Genomic DNA, 25264 nt, shown 5'->3' on the forward strand with positions numbered 1-25264 from the left:
AATCATCTTTTGAAAGCTGTTTAACTAGCAGTTGTCAATCATCTTTTGAAAGCTGTTTAACTAGCAGTTGTCAATCATCTTTTGAAAGCTGTTTAACCAGCAGTTGTAAACCAGCTTATGATAGCTGAACCAATCGAGTGCACACTTTGATTTCTGACAAATTATTAAAAATCACACATATCCTATTTTGTAACAATACACCAACAAAAGAAACTGTGAAACCCAGTTAGAAAGTCCATTTTATGTTTTGTTATGTCGGAATGGGTGTTGCACATTGTTGCATATTGTTGCATATTGTAAAGGACTTTCTGGTCTACGAGTACGTAACTGCAGTACCTGTAGTAAATAAAAGCTAGATTATTATATAATGAAACCATTATTTTACAAATCTCTTCCGCTAAAAGGCCTCCCTGGAATCACACAAAGAGGCAGTTTTCTTTCTAGTAATCAAAATTTCCGATGAAGACTTTGTTTTAAGACATACCGTCTTTTTGTTCGAATCTTGTTAAAAGTTGCTCATTTCGTATGGTCTCAGTTGTTATGCTTAAAAAATGATGAAATTTGTTCAACATGATAAAGCGACAATCATTGCATGTCAAAGCAACACTTTACGATGTTTTGTTCTGACAAAATCCACATTTCTTTAATGGTAAAAAGAAAGAACAGTTACTGAAACTTAGGATGTACCACAACAGGTACTTCTGATCTGATAAACAGTCAAAATGTACCCTCTTTTAAAAATTCATGCACATTTGTATTGTTTTCAAAATTATAAGTCAAAAAGCGTTCTACAATAAGCACTAGTCATTCAGCTTTCATTTGATACCAAAGTGACCTAAATATTGTTGCATCCATGCATAAGAACTTTTTTGTTTAAAACATGGACTACTTTCTAGTATGTGCTTTCTGACCAGGCCCGAATTATCCGTGTTACACCTTCATTCGACAGCTTTTATTTTTGTCCAATGAAGAATAATTGGAAACGAATGTGACACAAATCTTGAAATATAAGTTGAATTTAATGCACAAAATCTGTCAGTTATTTCTAAATCGGATTTCTTGTGGTTATATTAATACAAAAGTACAAAAATTATTATGGTTTTAGGTGGGTTATATAATAATTGCAAACCGTCATATGTCTGCCAAGGGCTAGATAACAGTGCTTTACACTGCGATTGACAGGATAGAAATCTGTGTCATAATTCAATTAAACGGGTCAACAGTATCGACAGAATCTTTGATGATTCTAATTAAACTATCATGATAGCTTAGTTACTGTTAGGTATAACAAAACAAAAAATAGTAAACAATAATGAAATGGACATTAATTAGAATAAATAATCACAGAATGCTTATGAAGCAACCACAAATTTTCTGCCAAACTATACATGCTTTACTTAGTAAAACAGTTTCGCCAACTTTTACTACGTAACAATTGTTTTGATGCTATAAATTCCTTGTTCTGTGATAATATCGGACCACTAACGTTGATTTTAACTAATTTGACAGTTTCTTCTTTTGTTGTGAGATGAATACACAATTTTTGAAAATGAAGATGAGGTAAAAGCGATCCTCAAAATGTTTAACCCCGCCATAGTCTTGTTGAATCTGTCTTAAGTCAGACTTCTGTTGTTGTTAGTTGCGGTATGCTATATCTGGTTTGTCTTAGATCAAACGCTTGTTTTTCTTATGTGATTTTTTTTCACAGTTTGTCATGTCTGAGCGTTTTCAAAAGACTTAACGGCATGGGATTTTCTCATTTATGAAAGCTGCGCTGTTGTCATTTTTGTCATAGTTTCATAAAGCATTGATCTTCAAATATATTGGTCCTAGCATCACTGAAGGGACATGTTTTGTCGAAATACGTCTGTGGTGCAGAAAAATCAGTACCGTTAATGTTTAAAATCATTTGGACACTGATTGATAGTTGTTTCAGAAGAAACCATGCACACTACATTTATTTATATGGAACTTTGTTAAGCAGCAGTCGATTTAATAACAATGTATCCTACACATGTTTATGTTGTTTAAAACAAAATGCTTATCTCCAGATAAACCGAAGTGTGATCTGTATTTCTATTCGTATGTAAAAGTAAATATAATTAATCATCCAGTTCGTTTATAAGATTTTAGTTTAAAGCAATTAAACGTACACGATTTATTAGTTTTACAGTTCAATTTAAAAGAAAAACCGACATAGCTAGATAGTTTCTCGCTGCATTGAAGACCTGTTGGTGACCTTCTGCTGTAGTTTTTTTTCTACGGTCGGGTTGTTGTCTCTTTGACACATTCCCCATTTCCATTCTCAATTTTATTAAAACAATAAATGCTAACACAATTCTATATTAGTATTCTTGTAATTGTTAAATAAAATACATCAAATAATATTATTACAAACCTGATCTTGATGTATACACATTTTTTAGAAATTTACCTGTGACGTCTTTTTGTAACAACCATGTCAACTAAATAATGAAAAAATAATAACCTTTCAATTTCCTATAAATCATCTGGTTTTTTTACACCTTAAGAAAATGGTGTTGACAGTATAATTGCTATGCATGTTAGAATTGTCATACGAAGGTGCAAAATTATGATATTTTTAGTACAGTTTTAAACGCTTGCAACGAAAACCATGAAAACTAAGGTTATTGTTAAAGAGTCTTGTTTATTTAGGTCGCTTTGTGTATGTCATCTACGATTATATCGGCTGTAAAATTTAAAATTCAACAGAAATTCTTAATTAAGAGTACACATGAACTGAACGAAAATTTTACTAACCAACAAACTCCATATACTAATTACGTAGCATTAACACCCAGAATCATGAATTCAAAGTTTAATTTTTTATCACCTTCGAAATGAAGCTGGAGTCATGGGTAAAGTTGAATATACCAAAACACAAATTTTAAGCTCCTCATCTTCGTGTTAAACAAAATATAAATATGGCAAAACGACAGATCTAGAATCACTAGAAGAAAAGAAAAAAAAACACATTTTGTTTGACAATTAGATATGTTTTGTTCGAAGTATTTTTTGTGTATGTTTTTTTTTTATTTACACTATTCTATTTGTCTATAATGAGTTCGTGTAATGAAATATTAAGGCTCATGTAAATTGTTTTGAAGTCTGTCGTTTGTCTGATCTTTATTTAATATAAAAAAAAGATGTGGTATGATTGCCAATGAGACAACTGTCCACAAGAGACCAAAATGACACAGACATTAACAACTATAGGTCACCGTACGGCCTTCAACAATGAGCAAAGCCCATACCGCATAGTCAGCTATAAAAGGCCCCGATATGACAATGTAAAACAATTCTAACGAGAAAACTAACGGCCTTATTTATATAAAACAAAATTAACGAAAAACAAATATGTAACACATAAACAAACGACAACCACTGAATTACAGGCTCCTGACTTGGGACAGGCACATACATAAATAATGTGGCGGGGTTAAACATGTTAGGGGGATCCCAACCCTCCCCTAACCTGGGACAGTGGTATAACAGTACAACATAAGAACGAACTATAAAATCAGTTGAAAAAGGCTTAAGCTCATCTATCTCCATTTAGCATGTACGCTATTGTCATTATTCGGTGTCCTTCGTCCTATTGTTATAGGCTTTATCCGAAATCTTCTACTTTAAAAACACCAGATTGATCTAGACCAAACTTGAACACACCTACCTATTTGATCTATACTTTAAAAGTATATCATTGATACTCGTTCAGAAATTAACATAAATGGCATGAAAAAAAGGAAAATGCAAGTTATCGGCATATATCTGTACAGCGAGAGAGGAAATGTGATGGTCCAACGAATCAAAATAGAGTTATTCCGTTTTTTTACTGAAATTGTTTAGAGTATTAATAGAATACCACATATATCAACTATAAGTTTAAGACAATTTAATGTATCAAATGGTAGAAACATAGACAAAATTCGGCAACTTGTTTACTAGATTGTTTGCCGTTAGTCTTCATCTACCAGATGTGTTTAGTTTAAATATTGTATTGTTTTACAATTCAAGCCATTGTTTTCCAAATTGGAATTGTTTTACAAACGATCTCATTTGGGCTTCATTGCTTACTTTCCGGTATAGATTCAACTCAATGTTGAAAGCCGTGCGTGGCCTTTCATTGTTGACATCCTCATCGACTGGTCTAGGGATAGTTGACTTATTAGCATAATAGATCTCCCTTTTTAATATAATATACGTGTAGGGTAAAGGAAAGTACTGACAACTGACAATGAACTGGAATATCCCTAAATATGCAAGTAGTCATTGGTTTTTGGTTGCTTTAAACAATTATCTTATTTTTGAAATAAGTCTGGATGTATTCCCTTTTTGTAGCTTCCTGGTTCTCTATCGCTTTGCTTATTCTTATTTTTTTCTCAAATTGGCCATCATTTGTTTATTTGCCCAAAGTTTGTTTTCGTTATATTTTAGTTTTTCTATTCTGTACATTCCGTCAAGATCATGCAATGATTGAAATAGCCTAAAAAAATAGGTCGTGGTTGCCTATCAAACAATGCTGAATGCTTCAAAAAACAACAACAAAACATATTATGTTCACGGGGTTTTTAATCGTAACTATGCAACATTGTAATGGTGTACGTTTTGGTACAATCATCTCTCATTAACTCATTGGTTTCTATACCAATCAACCCATAGACAGCTATTGGTTCCAGATGAATGATTATAGTACTTCTTATGGCTTTTTCGTTTCCCATATCCATGGTTGATGCAACCGTACTCGTTTGCATTTCGATGACTATGTCCATAATAGTTCTTTCCCCTACGAGGGCAGCTTAATGAAACCTTGCGTTGTAACAATGGCTGAACAGGTCTAAATGTATCAACTATATTGTTTTTCCCTTCTGTAAATACTGCTGGTTCTCCCATCAACTTCTGGAATTCACTGATCTATAAAGATATACACATAACAGTATAAATAAAATCTGCAGTTGTACCAGCTCAATCCCTAACTTTATTGTCCATTAAAGTGATTTTGCTGTGTTGTATTTAGTAAATTTGCTATGTGTTATTTTCTCGCTTTGGTTACGTATTTTGCAGCCATGGATGTTCAATTAACAAAACCTTGAAGTTACCTCACTTGTTTTGGAGTGATTAGTATAGTATTACATTTAATTCTAGAACACATTCATTAATCTTAAATTCACTAATAAATAAAAGGTAAATGTGGATGTTTTAAAGTATTTTTTACCAAATGACACGAGTAACCATAACTATCTTATTTCCCTTTGCTGTTACACAGTTGACGAACATGTGTTTATATTAATAATAACTCTGTAGATGTTGTATTATTATTTTACATAATTGGTGAATATCCTATTATTAAAATGTAGTAAAATACATAGAATCAGAATAATGTGATCACACATTTTAATTGTTTTTTTTCGTTTATAAATTTCAATTTAAATTTACCTGGTCTTCTGACATAGAAATGCCTTGTTCAAACACAGTCCATATAACTGTCTCTCTACATGGTGGTGTGGTTAGACTTCCACAATATCGATACCAACAACGAGTGGATTCTGGGAACAGATCCATGATTGGAACGGTGTTCAGGACTGTCTTGTCACCTGTAAAAAATGAAATACGAGCAGGAAGATTTTTTCTAAATCAATATTCTAGAATGTAAGAACTGAAAAAATAGACTTGTCTAAAACAGGGAGAAATGGATATTCACCCAACAAAATATAAAAAACAAAAAACGAGCAGCTGGCGAAAAGACGTTCATACGCGGCCCATTTGGAACCAAACATTTAAGCTAGACTCGCTGGTTTATGGACGATGTTTACATATCATTTGGAACGTTTTTCTGTCTCATGTTTTTTTTTAATATTCTAAGCATTTTTTCATAACCTTCTCTTGAAAACAAATCTGTTTTTATAAATGGACTTACGATCAATAAATGTCTATCCACTATTATCTTTCTTTGGTTGTACTTTATCTAATGCATTGTGTGTTCCATGGTTTTTAGTGCTCCTACCCCTTTGTTAAGAAAACTATAAACAATAAATAAATGCCCATTCACTCATTGTCACTATATTTTTGGGCTGTAGTTTCATGTAAACTTACCAATATTTCTTACGTCTTTCAGCTTAGAAACTATATGTTCATAATTTGGATTATAACTTCCAGCCTGTAACGATAATAATCAATCATGTTTATTACCGAGAAAGTTTTACAATTGAGAGTTTGGCAAAATACAGGTTTAAACCACCATTTTTATATAAGGATATGCCTATACGAAGTCAGTCGTTCAATATGTTTGAGATAATGGTTTTGCATTTTGATGAGGTACTTTTTCCGTTTATAATGTTCCATGCAGTTCAGTTATTTAGTTGTAGAAGTTTTTTCTAAGATAATTATGGTGTCATTTTTGATATCGAATGACATTAATATTTATCTTATTTTTGTTCTTTCCAATCCACTGGATAATTAAGTCATATTAGTCAAAAGAGAAAAATAATCTCCAATCTTCAATTTCTTCACACATCAAAGTTCCATGTATCCGATCCTCTTAGGTGAAGGCTAAAATTTGTCAGAAATAGATTGAGAGAAAACAAATCCGGGTAACATACTTATTCAGGGGGATATTATTGATAAATACCATTAAGTGTGACCTAAATGTCAATGAAACATATGGATTTTTTTCTCTTAAAAATACCATTGTTTGTGAGACAAGTCACTTCTTACGTTTCATAACATGAAAAGGTACCTACTTTTGATTTTGTGAAAAAGAAATGTGGTAATGAGACAATGTTCACCAAAATAAAACTTTATTGCGTCTCATCATTAAACCGACAATATGTTATAATCTAGATAGTCAAGTGGTGTTGAGTTCCGTATACAGTGCGGTTGTAAAAACATAAATAAAAAAGGTCTTACATAAATCAATACTCCAATCACTGCGGCAAAATGTTTTGTTCCTTCTTTTGTTGGTTCAAACACAAAATGGGCCTATAATACAAAAACAAAATCATATACTTAGCATTATTATGATAGCTTATGCATATATGTAATGAACGGATGTATTAATGCCATAATTTTCCACCGGGCTGATAACCCATATAAGGGGCCTCTCGTGCAAGTTACTTCCTGTATTTCCGGTTTACTTTTCCACTGTGGCGTTAGATATCTTTATTATGACGTTAAAATTTACGGCAATTTTTTTGATGGACAAATTGGTAAACCAGTTGTTATTCAAAAACAGATGTTTACATTGCTAAATCCAATGATATAGATTTTAAAAATGATTATAGTTTTTAGTACAAGCTAACAAATGCCATTGCAAATTATGAATCATCTCATAATACAACGTGTAGTTATAATGATCATAACTATTCATACTTCTATGCTGCCAGCTTCCACATTTTCAATGTTTTAAAATGCCTCTATAGGGACTTTTACCATAAAATTGAGAAAGGAAATGGTGAATATGTCAAAGCGACAACCACCCGACCATAGAGCAAACAACAGCCGAAGGCAACCAATGGGTCTTCAATGTAGCGAGAATTCCCGCACCCGTAAGTGTCCTTCAGCTGGCCCCTAAAAATATGCATAATAGTACAGTGATAATGGACGTCATACTAAACTCCGAATTATACACAAGAAACTAAAATTTAAAATCATACAAGACTAACAAAGGCCAGAGGCTCCTGACTTGGGACAGGCGCAAAATTGCGGCGGGGTTAAACATGTTTATGAGATCTCCCCCCTCCCCCCTATACCTCTAGCCAATGTAGAAAAATAAAAGAATAACAATACCCACATTAAAATTCAGTTCAAGAGAAGTCCGAGTCCGATGTCAAAAGATGTAACAAAAGAAAATAAATAAAATGACAATAATACATAAATAACAACAGACTACTAGCAGTTAACTGACATGCCAGCTCCAACCTAAATTAAACTGATTGAAAGATTATGTCTTCATCATATGAATATTAGGTAAAATCCCTCCCGTTAGGGGTTTAGTATCATACTATCATAAAATATATGAGAAGAACATAACCCGTGTCATGCCAACAACTGTTTTTTAGAAATAAATGTGTTTAGTTCCGATGCAAAGACCCTATCAGTGAATCAATGTTAAAGCCAAAATATGCAATCTTTAATGACCTGACAACAGTATCGTAACTATATCCCCTTATAATAAGTCTATTTAAAGCTTTTGTTAGTTTGTGAGGAGAATACTGACATTTTTGTGCTTTATAAAGAATATTACCATAAATATATATAGAGGTAAATGTAATGATGCTATGGTTGGACAATTACATGTTTTTTTTAGATTCATAAATCAATTTCTTTATAATGTTTTTTTCTGTTTTTTTTTATGTAACTTACATAAAAACCAATTGTTGGAAGTATATTATGATAGAGAGATTATTACATGGCCTTTTACATATCGGCCCGGGTATCTTTCCTCGGCCTATATAATCACCTCGACTTTTGTCATTTGACTTTGGACATTTTGTTTCGAATTTTCCTCGGAGTTTGGTATATGTGTGACTTTTATTTTTTTAAATTTGTTTTTATTCATTAATATCTATTAATATATTTCAAAATCGATTATGTTTCACAATTACAGTTCACGGATACAAATCGTTCAATTGACCTGATTTGAATCCTTTCTTGTATCGATTTGTTAAATCAATTGCAGGTTTATTTTGAACATGTTATTAACATGATAACACCGTTAAAATACACATGTGTTTTTATTTTGTCAAATTTTCATTCGGTAAAGCATTGTGGATTAACTTAATATTTTTTTTTTCAATTCCGTGGTAGGTTTTGTTTTGCAGGGCATATTATTTTTATTCTGAACTATATTTAGTTAGCATGTGATTTAACTTGTAAATGCGCACCTTTTGTTTTAAGAATTTTTTTTTTTTCAATCTTTTGTTTTCGTCAGCTGTATTTATTAATTTCTGTCTTGCTTACTTTTATTTTGTATTTTATCATTAGAATGTTCGTTTTTTGTATCAATCATCTCATATATCTATTTTTTCATTTTCCCATAATTTTCAGTATCAATTTTAGATAAAGATTTTCGAAGTGCCAATTATGAATAAACTTACCAGGATTAAAATTTTGTATTTACGCTAGACGCCCATTTCGTCTACAAAAGACTTAACAGCGACACTCAAATAATATATTTTTTAAAAAGGACAAATAAGGTACGAAGTTGAAAAGCATTTCAGGACCACAAATTCCTATACGTTTTGCTGAATGTAGCTTAGGTAATATATTCCTGAGGTAGAAAAGCCTAAGTATTTAAAAATTCTAAGTTTTATTAACAGTTAATCTATAATTATGAATATATCAATGATAACTCTAGTCAACACATAAGTGATGACTACTCTCGTACTGGGCTGATATATCACATACTTGCGATACATTCTGAATATGTATTTATAAAAATAGTAAAACGACATACCTTGATACAATCATAACCTAATGAAATATGATACATTGTGTATACGTACTTCTAAAGCAGAATGTTGTCCATTTATTGTATGCTCTGAACCTCTTTGAATATTATCTCCCCAATGGAAATGGAGCTCTAAAAGTTGGTGGGGTCCCGATAGACCTCCACCTTTAATTATTGGCTGAACATCAGGAAACTGTACTTTAACTGTAAACATATAACATGTATAATATAATATATTTATAACATGTTAATATTTGTAAGAAGATATTGGACTTAATAAAACGTCGTTATTGTTCAAATAAAACACAATAATATAAAGACATATTAACTCATTGTTTGTTTTGATCAATGTATATATCATAACGTATAAATATTGAGCCCAACATAACAATAAAGTAATTTAACAATAAATGGAACAGAGAATAATAACATGTTAAAATTTGAAAATAGAAAATACTTAAAAAAAATAATATTCAATAGAGTGAAATGAAACAGATGCTACAATAAGAAAATAGATAAAAGTGAGAAAAACAAATGATTAAAAAGAAAAAAGGCCTAACTAGCTATCACAGATACAAGGCTGATGATTTGATACGCTAGACGCGCGCTTCGTCTGCATAACAGCAGTGACGCTCTAATAAAAAAGTTCAAATTTGAAGAGCATTTAGAACCCTTAAACCTAAAAAGATGTGTCATGAAAGTCGAAAGTAATGTAACTTCAAACTTGAAGAACAGATGAATGAGGTTTCAAACTAATCAGATAAAACAATGTGGAATGTATCAAACACGTTAAGATTAAATAAATGAAGTTCATACACCTATACCTGAAAGACCAGTATTTTTCAACTCCATTTTTATTCCTGCTGTTTTTCGAAGTCCAGAGAAAGAAAACTGACTAATCTTGTTGTTTTTTACCACGTCACGTGTTTCAATATTAACAGGAGACTGCATTGTACCAGCACACATTTCAGAACCTGCTAAGCAAGACCAAAATGGTGGCGCTAAAATACAAGAATGGCATTTTAGTAAAGTTAAAATGATAATGTAGCAATGATTTCAATGAACACAAGTAAGAAAATGGCTAAAAGTTTATGAAATGTTGTTTTTAATTTCCAATCGTGGCAGAATAGTTTAGATAACGACTTTAACCTCGTCCTTAAAGTTATCTGCATTCATGAACGAGGTGTTCGAAAACAAATTTAATATAGTGAAATAGATTTTCGATAAATTATTAATATGTACTTAGCTGCAACAGTGTAAATGTATGCAAGATAGTTTTACAGAATGCATTTGGTAGTTTTCTTCAGCACATTTACATATAATGAATGAATGTATTTATGAGCTTAATTGCACATATACTTACGAAAGATTTATAAATATTGTTTTCCTTAAATATTCATTTGATTTTTCTGTTATTATTAATAAGCATAATATGCACAGTATCGCAAGTTGTGCTTTTATGACATTCATAAGATGCCAAAATATTTTTCGCAATAGTATCTAAAAAATAAGTGAAGGATTTATATGAACATTTTCGTAATGCATCATATTATGACGTATTGTTTTAATCAGTGTCAAGATACACTGGATTGGACGCAGGGTTGGAGAATTCACATTGGAACGTTATAAGTATGTATATAAAATGTTTGATAACAATCCATGTGTATTTAAGAAACTAATAATGACATGCGACTTTTAAACATTTCGAATGCAGATTTATTTTTGATTTTAATATCAGTAAATAACGTTATCTATTTAGTTGCTGTTAAGATTATCTACTCACGAATACCGCCTTGATAATATCCCCAGTTAGGACCTAGAATAAAAAAAATGAGAAGTTGTTTCTTCTCTGATTTGATTTTACCATCAATATTGATGATTAAAAATTAGTAAGGTAAATATAAGAACATTTACTTATGATTTGAAGATAATTATTTTTATATATCTATGCATTTAATCTTTAAACTGCTAATAAACAATTAATTTGCATATTCTGGATAATCTTTTTGAGCTGGAGAAATACTACAACCATACAATGAGTATCTTAGTGACTAAATATGCATACTGAAATCTTATCTAAATTACCTTTCTAAAAGTTTTCAACAAATTAAGTATCTTACCTTCAATCACTCTAGCCGCCTTTTTCGCTTGTACTTCTTCAATTGCCTCATTCGCTTGAAAAAGAATTATTTCTATACAAAAAATGAGTAACATAACGTTAGATGTCATTTCCACTTTTAAAATTCAAATATATCAATTTTTGAAAATTTATCTCGTAGTATATATAATTGTCAGACTGCACGTTTATATATATATCAATGATGTCAATCCAGGTAACATCTTGGATGCCGTCATTCTTGTATTAAAAGTTGATTAGACCAATCAGATAAAACAATGTTGCAATTCTAACTTTCGATACAACGATTGTTACATCGTGATCATTGGAGAGGAACACTTAAGTTCGCCCTTTGATGTGGAACTTCATAAAAAATAGATCAGTGTCTTATGTTTGATGCAGCACGTGAAATATATACAGTTAACTAGCAGGTGAATTTATCATTTTTATTATCCAATTTATGATTTGTATCACACAATTTTGGCGTGTTTTTTTCTGATTTTGATTTATATGCTTACTTGTGGTCATTTTTCCCTCTTTTTTGTCACGCCTGGGGTAAATGTGGCAGAAGAGAGGGAAAATAAAGTTAAAATTACTCTCTCCAAGATCCACCTATAGGTTCATACTATGGTAAATGTTTTATACATATTTAATTACCTTATCAAATCGTCCATTATTTCTTTGAACCCTAGACAGATGTTGATTTAAGAGAAGAGAATACGATTTTAAGATGCTGTGTCAAAATAATTAATAAATTAGAAAAAATAACTATTACCAACAAAAAAAAACAAAACAAATGATTTACATCAAGTGATAATTGAAACAGGATTGTTTAAATTTACTTCTATATAAAGTTCTGTTAGTTCAAAAACAATGTATGGAACTTGAATATTAGCTCAGTTTATCTACGGGTTTTGTGCATTTGCGGAGGAATTTCAATACGTCTGTGTATATGTTTTAATCATTTTTCTTTTTTATTATCAAATCGATGAACAACTGTTATTTCTTTTCCCTCGACACATAATCTATATTTGCTTCTTAATTTCTTGACAAAAATATCTTTCGTGCAAAAGGTGGATTTTATCATGTATTGTTTTTATAAAAAATATCGGCACTGAGTACTTTTTCACTTTGAACTAACTGCCTGATTTGTTATCGACAGGACTTGATGCTTGGCAATTAAGTCATTAATCAGTGCAATAACTTCACGTGTTCTTTTCTATTCGCTTCAATTTATCAACGAACTGCATGCGATTTCATTCATTTCACAAAAGATTATCCCAACGTTGCGTAAACGAAGTTTTACCTACTATTATTTTTTACTTCCTATTTCCAAAAAAAAAAGGAGAAAAAAATGAGATTATTTGCCGATAAAAAGAAAAAATGCATATTGATACTGATATATTATTCAAGCTTTTTAAAACCCCTTCTTGCACACTATTAAAATATAGCTTAAAACTCATTTTTAGCTCACCGGACCGAAAGGGCCTACTTGTTTTATTCATAAGTTGGCGGCTGTCGTTTGTCGTCGTTGAACTTGACCTTAATCATCCTAAAGTACCTACTTTAGAAAATGTATCCGATGAATCCAAATATCAACCAAGATGGCCTCCATAGGTAAGAATAGAACAAACGGATGCAGTTGTTGGCTCGTATGTCTAAACCAAAAATTAAGATCTTATCTGAACAAGTTTAAAACCTTAATAAGGTCAGAAATATATCAGCAATTATGTTCAGCTGATTACAATCTACAAAAGTCATTTAACAAAAATTGTCAATTGATCCCTCAAGGAGTTATTGCCATTTGTAATAAATTGTTTGGAAAAAAAACATTGAAATATGGATCCGTTGACTCTGTCATCCAACCATGTTGGCCTGCATCGCTTAAAATAGCTATATATACTATAGGGGTTTACGAAAGTCTAAGGGACAATTGTAAATTTAGAATGGAAAACGAACTCAAAAAAATATAAGGGATCTTCAATAACAATTGAAACACTACACCAGGATGAACTGCTTTAACTAGAATTTTTAGCATTATAACATGCTTTTCAACACAAGCAGTCGATACAGATGAGCAACACTGGCTCTTGGTAGTCTCTAGTTTTTTTTCTTCTTCTCCATCTGTCACCAAACCTCGTAAAACCTATTCTTGTAATATATTACAGTATATATGTTTCCAACAATGTGTAGGTTAAAAACCAATTCATGAGTTTTTAACATTTATTATGAAAATATATATAATACTGTAAATTTAGAAATTATTGCGTGCATTTTTTTTGGCGATTTTGTCATTTCAGACTTAATTGCGATTTTAATTGTTCCGATTTTGAGAAAAATCCTGGTTAATTCATATAAAATAGTTCAAAATGCGAGGTTAAATTATTGCGTTTTCAACTCTGTCGCATTTTTCGCAATAATAAAAACCTCGCAATAATTTCTGAATTTACAGTATTATGTTTGCAACAAAAAGTAAGTCAACAAAGTGCATTACCGTTTGTAAAACCAATAATTCATTGAGTTCGAACTTTCTATATATACATACTGATACTTGTTTTTCAAGTGCAAGAAATATATGTCAAAGTACTGACTAGTAATATCAGAAAACGATATAATTTTTTTCCCCATGTTAAATGTAGGTTTAATTTATTCACTAGGTCACTTTTTGTAAACTCAATAATATGTTTTACGTCAGAATTATATATTTACATATACTTGTAATTGTTTAATCATTGCGAGGTAGTTACCAACATAAAACCGTTTAGATAACACAACGCGTAGGTACCAATGAACCTGAAATTAAGGATACTACTGAAACTAGAAGGACTGCTTCATACCTTGATCTTTTCCTCAATATTGACGTAGATGGACGACTTCACACGAAAATCTTTGATAAACGGGACGATTTCAACTTCCCAATTATCAATTTCCCATTTCCCAGTAGTAACATACCCTCTGCCCCTTCGTATAGTGTTTACATATCACAATTGATACGTTATTCACGTGCTTGTTCACACTATTCGGACTTCATATACAGGAGTGTGCTCCTTACGCAGAAACTGCTCCAACAAAGTTATGAGGAAAACAGATTAAAATTGACACTCCGAAAATTTTAGGGACACCATCACGAATTGGTGGATCCATACGATGTGACTTTGACCAAACTAGCTTAGGACATTTTTACCAAATGGTAGATTGTGGTTTGTCATTATGTCGTCTAATCTTTTAATTACCAAACGTGACTTATTCCCGATTGTGACTGTTTTGCTGAATGTGAATTCGCATTACTATAAGACGTGTTTCTGTACTTGTTTATCCCAAATTCATGTATTTAGTTTAAATGTTTAATGTAATATTTGTAATTCTCATCGGATTTTGTCAAATGTGTAAACGTCTTTTTATTATATTTAGGTGTTACGGATAGAAAAATTAATCACCGCCTTTATTAATTATATTTAATTTTGAACGATTATTTACGTTTAAAGTTGGATTCATAACAAACTGGACATATATATATATTACAGTTAATTGCTATTAATAAGTATTGCAATATGCATTTTGTTTAAATGTAATATCAGTATTTAGTTCTAATATAATCTTAAATCAATCCTAATTCTATCTTACTTTTCAATTTTAGTTTTTCATATGTGACGTCATGCTGTTTCTAAATTTCATAAATTCTAATGTGGCGTAACGTTTGTGCCTTTTCACAATCGTTTGTGACGTCATTTTTATGATTTATTGCGGTGACGCCTGGACTGATTCGGGTGTGTCTTTTCTGTGTTGGTATTAATAAGTATTGCAATATGCATTCTTAGCATTATGTATTCGGGTTTAGTTTTCTGTAATAAGTTAATACTTCAGTTTCATTATGTATATCTCTTTTATATTCATTTGATAAAATTTACTGTTTGCAATAGCATGAATTGTTCTATATAATAAGGATGTTCTTATCTCGGGCATACAAACAATGCCGTATTTGGCACAACCTTTTTCAACTTTTGATCTTCAATGCTGTACAACTTTGTACTTTTTTCACTTTCGATCATATATCTGGGCGTCACTGGTGAGTCTTGTGTGGACGAGGCGCGTTTTGGGCGTATTGAATTTTAAACCTGATGCTTTTTGTTATCTATTAATCATGTGTTTGTTTGTCTATTATTTTCTCCTATTTATTTGTATTGTAGTCCTGTAATATTATATTGTCATTTCAATGTTATATTTAACTTTGCCATTAAAGTGCGAGGTTTGGCATGCCACAAAACCAGGTTCAACCCACCATTTTTATTCCCCTTTAAAAATGTCCTGTACCAATTCAGGAAGATGGCCATGTTATATTATTGTTCGTTTCTGTGTGTATTGCATTTTTACGTTGTGTCGTTTGTATTCTCTTATTTTTGAGATATTAAGATAAAACATGGCACGGTACTTGTCTATCCCAAATTCATGTATTTGGTTTTGATGTTATATTTGTTATTCTCGTGGTATTTTGTCTGATGCTTGGTCTGTTTCGGTGTTGTGTCGTTGCTCTCCTCTTTTATCTAATGCGTTTCCCTCGGTTTTAATTTGTTACCCCGATTTTGTTTTTTGTCCATGGGTTTATGAGTTTTGAACAGCGGTATATTACTGTTGCATTTATTTAGATAACACAACGCGTAGGTACCAATGAACGTTCAAACCTTTTACTGTTTTGTGTTTGATTTATTGGTATCATTTTGTTTTCCCCTTCTTTTTTACGTTAATTCTGTGGACAATGTAGGACAATGTGAGTGGACAGTGTAAGAGTTTATGATGAGTTTTTTTAAAAGCGACTAAGACCCCAATCACTGTATCATATAACAAAAGAATTCCTACACATTGCTGAACCTAAAATATAAACATGGTGAAGAGGTATGGGTTTTGATCGTTGTTGAAGGCCGTACGGTCATTTGTTTTTTCTGTGTCATTTGGCCTTTTGTGTAGAGTTGTCTCATTGTCAATATGTCTGTCTATTGACTTTTAAAAATATCGGTATCTATAAGGCATCAACCAAACAAAATTTGTTATAGTCTAAATCTAGGCTAGGGTTCAACCATGGGACTTTACAAAAAGATATGGCCGTGTAAAGAATATTTTAGAACTTGATTTGGTATATTATTGTAACCAGTTGATGCCACCAGATTATACAGGGTTTTAATCAGAAAATTCAATATGTATGAAGTGCTAATTTGAAATTTTAAAATGTGTTAAATCAACAGACATTAAATTAGACCATCCCCTCTTTATCAAGCTTTTGAATAAAGTATAATAAATTACATCATGTACATATGGCATTGGTTGCTTGAGTATTAGATAGATCAGTTACTTGTACGTTATGTATTCTGGACCCTGGATTGAACCATGCATAACCGGACTTTAAAAGTATCAAAATATCTATACCAATATTTAAAACGTTTGGAACTTATACACGATGGACACAGGGCAAGACCTTATGGTGTGTACCAATTCAAGGGGTCTTCTAGTATTATGAACGTATATTTATTTTTTTTCAACAAAAAGTAAGTAAATATAGTGCACTACCTTTTGTTGTACCAACAATTCGTTTAAGTTTAAAATGACCATATATGGAAACTAAAATTTCTCTTATTAGTGCAAGACAAGTGTTTGTAATTATGTCAATATCGAAGTACTAACTATTGAACACTGTACAACATACTAGAGATTATTTCCAGTTGGCTGGAGGTTAATACACTAGGTCATTTTTTGTAAAATCAATAACTTGTTTTACGTCAAAAGTATATTTAACCACATTCTTGTAATTGTTTAGTCAGTGTAAGGAAGTAATCAATAAAGATTGATTTAGAAAACACATTGAATGGGTACTAATGAACTTTCAAACACTTTTCATTTGTTTGCCATATTTGTTGTTTTTATTTTGTTTTAGGACATCGTAACTTTTAGGATGATCCTAAGACACCTATTTATATATCCTAACTTTAGGACCAAATTTAGGACATATCTTTTTTTAAGACACCTTCGTTAACCTGACTTAGGACTAAGACGTGTCCTAAGACCATCATAAGACCTGTCCTAGTCCTAGGACAGCTTCGTGGACACGGCCCCAGGACTATAGTTTAGATTGGTAATGAGCTAAACGAAGATCCATCTAATAAGATGGCCTGAGTGATTTTCCATTCCCGTCTTTTATTGATAAATCAACTCCTGAAAATACAACCAAATTTTTATAAGGATTTTTGAATACTGTGTTTGTGACAACGTTTCGGGTTTTTTTCCTGCTTAATATGAAAAAAGGTTACCATGCCTCATGATGTCACATAGAAGGAACGCAACTTTCTTGAAATCTTTGAAAAGGGTGGTAAAAATAATTAAGGAAAAATATTAATCCACTATAACTCTTGCATTACGATATTTCTCCACTTTCAACAGTTAAATTTCAATTATTTAAAAAAAAATTCGGCACACCTCGCGCTTTAAGGAGGTAGACCTAGGTGAAGGGAAATAACTCTTAAAATCATCAGTACGTTTGTGTCAACCATTTTCATAAATATATTTTAAGCTTCTAGGTTACATAGATTATTTTCAATCTATTTCAGGTAAATGCTTAACATACATTTATGAAACGTGACTTTTACAAACACATAACTGATTTAAAGAGTTATCTCCCTGAACCAAGGTCTTCCACCTTAAACAATAAAATACAGTGAATAAATATCGTAACACACATTTTGTCAGTGGTGGAATGAATCAATATATTTCATAAATGGAAAGCCCCTTTTTCATATTTAAATAGGTACTTTATGAAAAAAATTAGAAAAACAAAATAAGAATAAAAAATAGTCTACGACGTAAATGAAAAACAAGGAACTAAAAATAATAGACAAATCTATCTAAGGTCAATTGCAGATGTTACATTTTCGTAAGTTGAGGAAATTGATGTCATGAAATATTTTAAAAATATGTAAAAAAATCTCATGTTTTATAATCGTCATATGTTCATAACAGTTGAAATTTTAAGTACAGCTATTTGTAAGATCCAGGCAGGGGGTGATTCATGTCATGTCTCAGAACTGCTTTATTCTTTTATATAATAGTCAGCTAAGATTGAAATAAAGTTTGCAAGCTTTTTTTTTTAATTTTGTTGATCGGTTGCTATGGAAACATGCAGCCATTTTTTTGAGGAATTTCTGATGAAATCAGACATGAAAATTGGAAAATGTCTAATTTTTGGTTGCAGCAATTTTATGATAATGACAATTTCAAGAAGAAAAAAATTTCAACATATTATTAGGCATTATTTGAAGTTTATATTATGATGTTGAAGTTGTGAAAATTTTTTTGGATATATGGCTAAAATGGTATTTAACAAGGTGCAAAAATCCGTATTTTGACATTTTCTGAAAATAGCTTAAATATCATATATTAAATTAAGAAAAATTGACATTGATCAGACAAGTTCATTATAAACTATGACTTCATCTTAAAGTTGATACATTGAATAATAAAAAACAGGAAAAAAACATCTGGGTTTTTTTGAAATTTTTTGTTACCATGGCAACAAAAATTGGTAAAATTCATAAAAATGACAAAACACAATACTGGTTCATTATCAAAATGTTTGCTAATTTTAATTATATTAATGTAATCTAACAGACAATAAAACTTATGATTTGTTTGAAAATGATAAAAAATTATATAAGCTTTAATTTAAGTGGCTAAAAGACAATAGCAACCAAAAAAAGCCCTAGCAACCGGTCTGAAATTGCTGAATTAATTCAGAATCAGCATCAAATACATGGTTTTCTAGGTATTATATACATATAAATAATGGAGTTTGAATTTTATACTCAACAGTTAAATAGTTAATTTACAATTGATCTGCTTTTGGTTACCATGGGAACAAAAAAGTTCAGATTTGATACAAACTATTTTGTACTTTATAATATCTGTTTTGCAGCCCTGTAAATGGACTTCTTTCAACAAGCAATCATATTTCTCTATATTTTCAACTCATATCTCTTGATTTCATGAAAGGGTCATTTGGTTATTGTAATAACTAAGTATGGCATAGACATTTTAGATGGAGAGACAGTTAATAATGTAGGACTGCTGAATTTGGTGCATGGTTTCCTTAAAAATTTGTATTCCTGGATTTTTTCTTAATATCTCAAAATTCAAATTTTATTTTGGTCTAGAATCGTAAAAGTAAATGGTACTTCTAAACACTGCTAAGGACTCATTAGTGCACTAAAGACCTATATAATGCTACTAAAGACTAGAAGGAGTGCTGCTATATATTTTATTTTTACATATTATGGTAAAGACAGATATTTAATGCAAAAAAATCGAATTTTATAGAAAAAAATAATCATAAATAAATAAGATATTCAACATTATTTAGACGGTTCATTCTTCCTATTCCCGCTTTTTTATAAATCTGGTAAGAAAATTTAAAATTTCATGTGGGAATAGGAGGAAAACATATGCAAACAAAGGATTATCCTTAATCAACTTTTAATTGGCCAATGTTTTTTGGGATAGGAAATAGGTCATTTTGTATATGTTTGAATTTTGTATTTTTAATTCAAATAAAAATGAAAGAAATGGAAGAAAATTGATAATGGAAATTATGAATAAGTGAAAGAGATAGAAACGTGACCATATACATGTAGCATAAACAATCGAAATAAAGAAATGTAGCAAATTATCTTATATTTCTTTTATAACACAAATTCAAAAGTAAAGTCACACAAGCATTATAATATGAAACAAACAATACTAATATTGTAGCACACACATCAGAAGTTCACCGTATATTAGTCTATTGAAGTTTTTTAATCTATCGCTGGCTTATTGTTCGCTAGCTTGAGTAGTTCTAATCAACGTGAATAAGGTGGGTGGCTGCATCGCCAAACTCTACTGTTGTTACTTCTTGGTGGAGTATTAATGCTGCATAGTGAATAATGGTTGAGGCCTAGATTCCTCATGTTTCAGTAGTTTTATTTGTTTAAAATGTTTGGTCGCGGGTGCTGGAATGTTTCGTCGACTTGCTTTGCCATCCCTTTAGATGATGTGTAGTCTCAGTAAAACCCAGTTTGTAAATGAACAGTGTATCAAACTTCGTTTAGGTGAATTTTAAATTAAACTTGATTGTTATAAAAACAATTTATAAATAATCAAAACATTTATTGAAGAAATCGTGATTTTTAAAAAAGTGTGAATAGGAGGAAGACACCATTAAGACATGTTCCTGTTTTTCTTTGATATGCGGAAAAAAATCAATGAACTGATTGACAGATGCCAAATAACATAACAACAGTTACTGATTAAAAAATCATGATCTTTTATTTTAAGTAATTTGTTTTTCAACTAGTTTGATATCTGTTTACAAAGCCTTCATATGGTACTATGTAGTATGTGCTTTACTTACTGTTGAAGGTCGTAGGGTGACACATGGTTATTTATTTCTGTTTCAATTCGTTTCTTGTGAAGATTTGTCTCATATCATAAGTTTCACCCATGTCCGTCAGTACTTTAGTCGTCAGGAAGTTTGTTTCTATTTTCTTATTTTAGTTTGCCTCAACCAAATTTTATGAAACATTATATACACAATGCTTATTACCACAAAACAGAGATCAAGTTTGAATTTAGTTGATGTCAATTTAACTGTTCCCGAGTTATGCCCGTTTTGCGTGACTTTTCTTTGTATGATACTTTAAAAATTGTTAAAACCGAGAACCAGATCAGTTTCATAGACGGATCCTGGGGAGCCCGCCCCCCCTTTTGTGGGAAAAATTTGGTTGATTATATAGGGAATCACTGAAGTGTGACTGGAGCAGCCCCCCTTTATGTCAGTGTCAGCCCTTACAAAAAGTTCTGGATCTGCCACTGAGTTTAGAACTGTATATATAGTTTACCTTAAATGACCTGGTTAAGTGAAGAAAGGAGTAGGTTCAGTAAGACCCCTTTTTGGCCCAAAAATATAGCAGTTTTCGGAATATGTGAAAATTTAATCTTTAAGCTATATTTTGGAAAGAAAAATGCCTTTTCTAAATAAATATGAGCTGTTTTTAAAAATACAATGCACAAATATCGCGATCTAGCATCATAACGTTATGCTAAATTACTGAAATCTTCAAAATTTTAGCATTTTGGTTAATCTATAGACGGTTTCCGTCTAAAATAAAAGTGGCCGTATTCGTGTTCATTCATAATATTGAAATGTAAGTTGTATTTGATGATAATACATAACATATATAAAGGTTGAGGATGAATACGTTTTTTGGTATATTTGATAGATTTTTCATATTTAAGCTTGAATCAGAGCGTTTGTAATGAATAAATCAGTTAAAATCTTTCACTTAAACTAATCGAATCAATTGAAATAGACTCTTGAGTGTTTAAAAAGTGTCCAAAAAATTTCGTTTGATGAACCTGAAATTTGAGGCCAAAATCGGCCCTTATCGCACCTACTCCTTTTTAAAAGGGACCATCTGACCTTTAAGGAAAACGTTTCTGGAGCCCTTTTTTTCTGTCATACATGCCATATAATATTTTTCGACTTTCATGTATTTATTTTTGATAATTTCTGTTAATATAAAAAAGAAGATGTGGTATAATTGCCAAATTGAAACAACTCTTCACATACAAGAGACCAAAATGAAACAATAACTATAGGTTATCATACAGCCTTCAATATTGAACAAAGCCCATGCCGCATAGTCAGCTATAAAAGGTCCCGAAATGACAATGTAAATCACTTCAAACAAGAAAACATATTTATTTACAAAAAGTGAACGAAAAACAAATATGTAACACATAAGCAGACGACAACCACTAAATTATATGCTCCTGACTTAGGACAGGCACATTCATAGAGAATGTGGCAGGGTTAATTTTAACCCCGCCACATTCTCTATGTATGTGCCTGGCCCAATTTAGCTTAAATATTTTAGCCTGTGCAATTTAACTTAAATATGTTAGCAGGATCCCAACTATATATTAATTAATCCTCAAGAAAATCTTTATATAGATAAATTAGTAATGATTTAGAATTTGACATATTGTGTAGACACCTATAACTACTAGTACTGTTGAAATCTAAATGTTGCATTAATAACCAAAAACAGTAAAATTTCATTAAAATTACCAATTTAGGGTCAGCAACCCAACAACGGGTTGTCCGATTCATTTCAGGGCAGATAGATCTTGACCTGATAAACAATTTTACCCCAGTCAGATTTGATGTAAATGCTTTGGTTTTTGAGTTATAAGCCAAAAATTGCATTCTACCCCTATGTTCTATTTTTAGCCACGGCGGCCATCTTGGTTGGTTGGCCGGATTACCGGACAAATTATTCAATTAAGATACCCCAATAATGATTGTGGCCAAGTTTGGTTTAATTTGACCCAATAGTTTCAGAGAAGATTTTTTCCGACCACGCCGGAGGCAAAGTGATAGGAAAAGCTCACTTGGCCCAGGTGAGCTAAAAAGGTGGAATATTCCAGTTTTCAGACAATGCGTTGAGCAGTTACGAACTTTGGTGACGGGTTTATATCTATTAACTTAACCCCCCTTTAGGTTTTTTTTTAATGAATTTGTAATATGACATTGAGAAGTTATTAAAATTTAATTATTCTTTGCAAATCGACAAGCGTAACATGACGCATCTGTTTTTATTTTTATTTTATGGAATTGCACCCCTTTCAAAGTCTAGGATCAGTTAAGAGTACATTTGAACTTTGCAGTATATCTGAGGTAGTTAATGTACACCTTAGCTGTGCATGATCCTGATCTAGTTTAGAGCTTATATATACTCCAATGCAGGTCTTTTTATAATGGTTTGAAAACAATTGAGAACATTGAATTCCCAATACTGCAGAATTCAACAAATAATAACAAATAATAACTCCAAGGAGAAAATACGTTAACATGGTGATATAATTTAAGAGAGCCCCACGCAATGTTTTGTTTATTTTGGTCAGGTAGTATTCAAACTTTGTTACTACAATGCTAGCTATGATTTACATATTTTCAATTTTCGGAAAAAACACACGAGGAAATTTGATAATTTAACAAAACTTTATGATTCCGGAAAAAATGAATGTGTTTTAGTATTTTTTAACAAAATCTAAAATTCTGGGTTGAACTGCAATACCAACTAAGCTCTGAAGCTAAAACCAAGTTATATCGATGTTATACACGTATATGAAATTTCTGAAAATGAAATTGATTCTATTCATAATCAGGCTCTCTGACCAAACGTCATCTTTTCAAGAATCTACATGTATGATTTTTTTTGATTTTTTAAATAAATCTACCCCTCCCTTTTTTTCCTAACCTTTGGTTCTCATCCCAATATATATGACATTTGTTAAACCTTCTGAAAAGAACAGACAAGACCGTGAGTGAAGCAAAGCATGCAGTCATATTCCAATTTGAATATTAACACCATCTATATTTGTTATATATGTATTTTTACCTAAATTTCTAAATTTGATACATTTTAAAATAGATGTTGCTATGGTTAATATGTATTTCCATGGTAACTATTGAAGTCAGCAACTATTAACGATGGTAATTAAGAGTAAGGTCAGGCTTAAATGTAATTTTGTTATCAGTTATGAAACAATTTAGTACATTTAAGCTCTAAAACTGCAATATTCTGCAAATAATAACTCCGTTTCTAAGGAAAAAATCGGTTGCTATGGTGATAAAACTAAAGAAAGTCCCAAGCTTTTTTCTATTTTATTTGGTAAAGTAGTATCCAAACTTCGTAACTAAAGTGCTAACTATGCTATACACAGTTGCTCTTTTCTGAAAAAACACCATAGAAAATTTGATAATATCGCAAAAATCTCAAATTCAGAAAAGTTGAAAATATGCAGTTTTTGGCAAAAATTTTCAAAAAATCTACAAATTTGGTTTACATGCAATCTTAACTAAAATGATGCTAAAACCTAGTTGTATCAATGTTACATATGAAAATTAATGAAAAATGCTTGATTCTTTTCCTAATCAGGCTCCGAATTGTAGTGATTTAGCTGATTTTAGAAAGATTTTACTATGCTTCACAACCAAAAAAATAGAGTGTCCGTTACCATGGCAACCACTCATATTTTCCCACTCATATTTATTTTTTGGGCAGTATTCAGTTAATGCTTCCTCTAGGCCATTTATAGAAAAAATCTGAAACCCTCATAAATCACATGTATATGGTACCCTGCCTGGTTCTTACAAAGAGCTGTACTTAAGGTTCTTGTCCTTTTGAATACTTCCAGTGTTCTGATTTCCTTGATTGGTGTTGTCCTAGTGGTTATACATGTACTGGTAATAACTCATGTGACAACTATAACTCGATAGACCCAACCACAGGATTAGGAGGGTAAGTTAACTGACAATAACTCAATTTACCGAACCTCGTTATCAGGAGAGTAATTTACGTGACAATAACTCGATATATTCAACCTCATCATCAGGAGGGTGTGTCACGTGACAATAACGCGATATACACCACTTCGTCATTATGATGGTAAGTCACGTGACAACAATTCGATATACCCAACTACATCATCATTTCAGTAAGTCACATGACAATAACCCGACTTATTTTATTTTTCAAGATGAAACATGTGAAATTACATAATACAGTATTAGACACAAAGTATAAAAGGTTAATTAA

General features: G+C 31.3%; 1 protein-coding gene across 1 annotated transcript; it reads right to left on the minus strand.

Moving 5' to 3' along the window:
• Window positions 1–4641: 4641 nt before the first annotated feature.
• On the minus strand, window positions 4642–12113 carry LOC134687695 (carbonic anhydrase 4-like). Its single transcript, XM_063548152.1, has 9 exons — window positions 12104–12113; window positions 11590–11643; window positions 11253–11285; window positions 10294–10470; window positions 9525–9673; window positions 6928–6999; window positions 6115–6178; window positions 5458–5615; window positions 4642–4935 (listed from the first exon to the last, which is right to left on the minus strand). Exons 1-9 carry the CDS (start codon window positions 12111–12113, stop codon window positions 4654–4656), a joined length of 999 nt encoding a protein of 332 aa, XP_063404222.1. The 3' UTR covers window positions 4642–4653.
• Between the last annotated feature and the right edge of the window lie 13151 nt (window positions 12114–25264).

This window comes from Mytilus trossulus, chromosome 10, assembly GCF_036588685.1.
Source record: "Mytilus trossulus isolate FHL-02 chromosome 10, PNRI_Mtr1.1.1.hap1, whole genome shotgun sequence".
Classification (NCBI taxonomy): Eukaryota; Metazoa; Mollusca; class Bivalvia; order Mytilida; family Mytilidae; genus Mytilus; species Mytilus trossulus.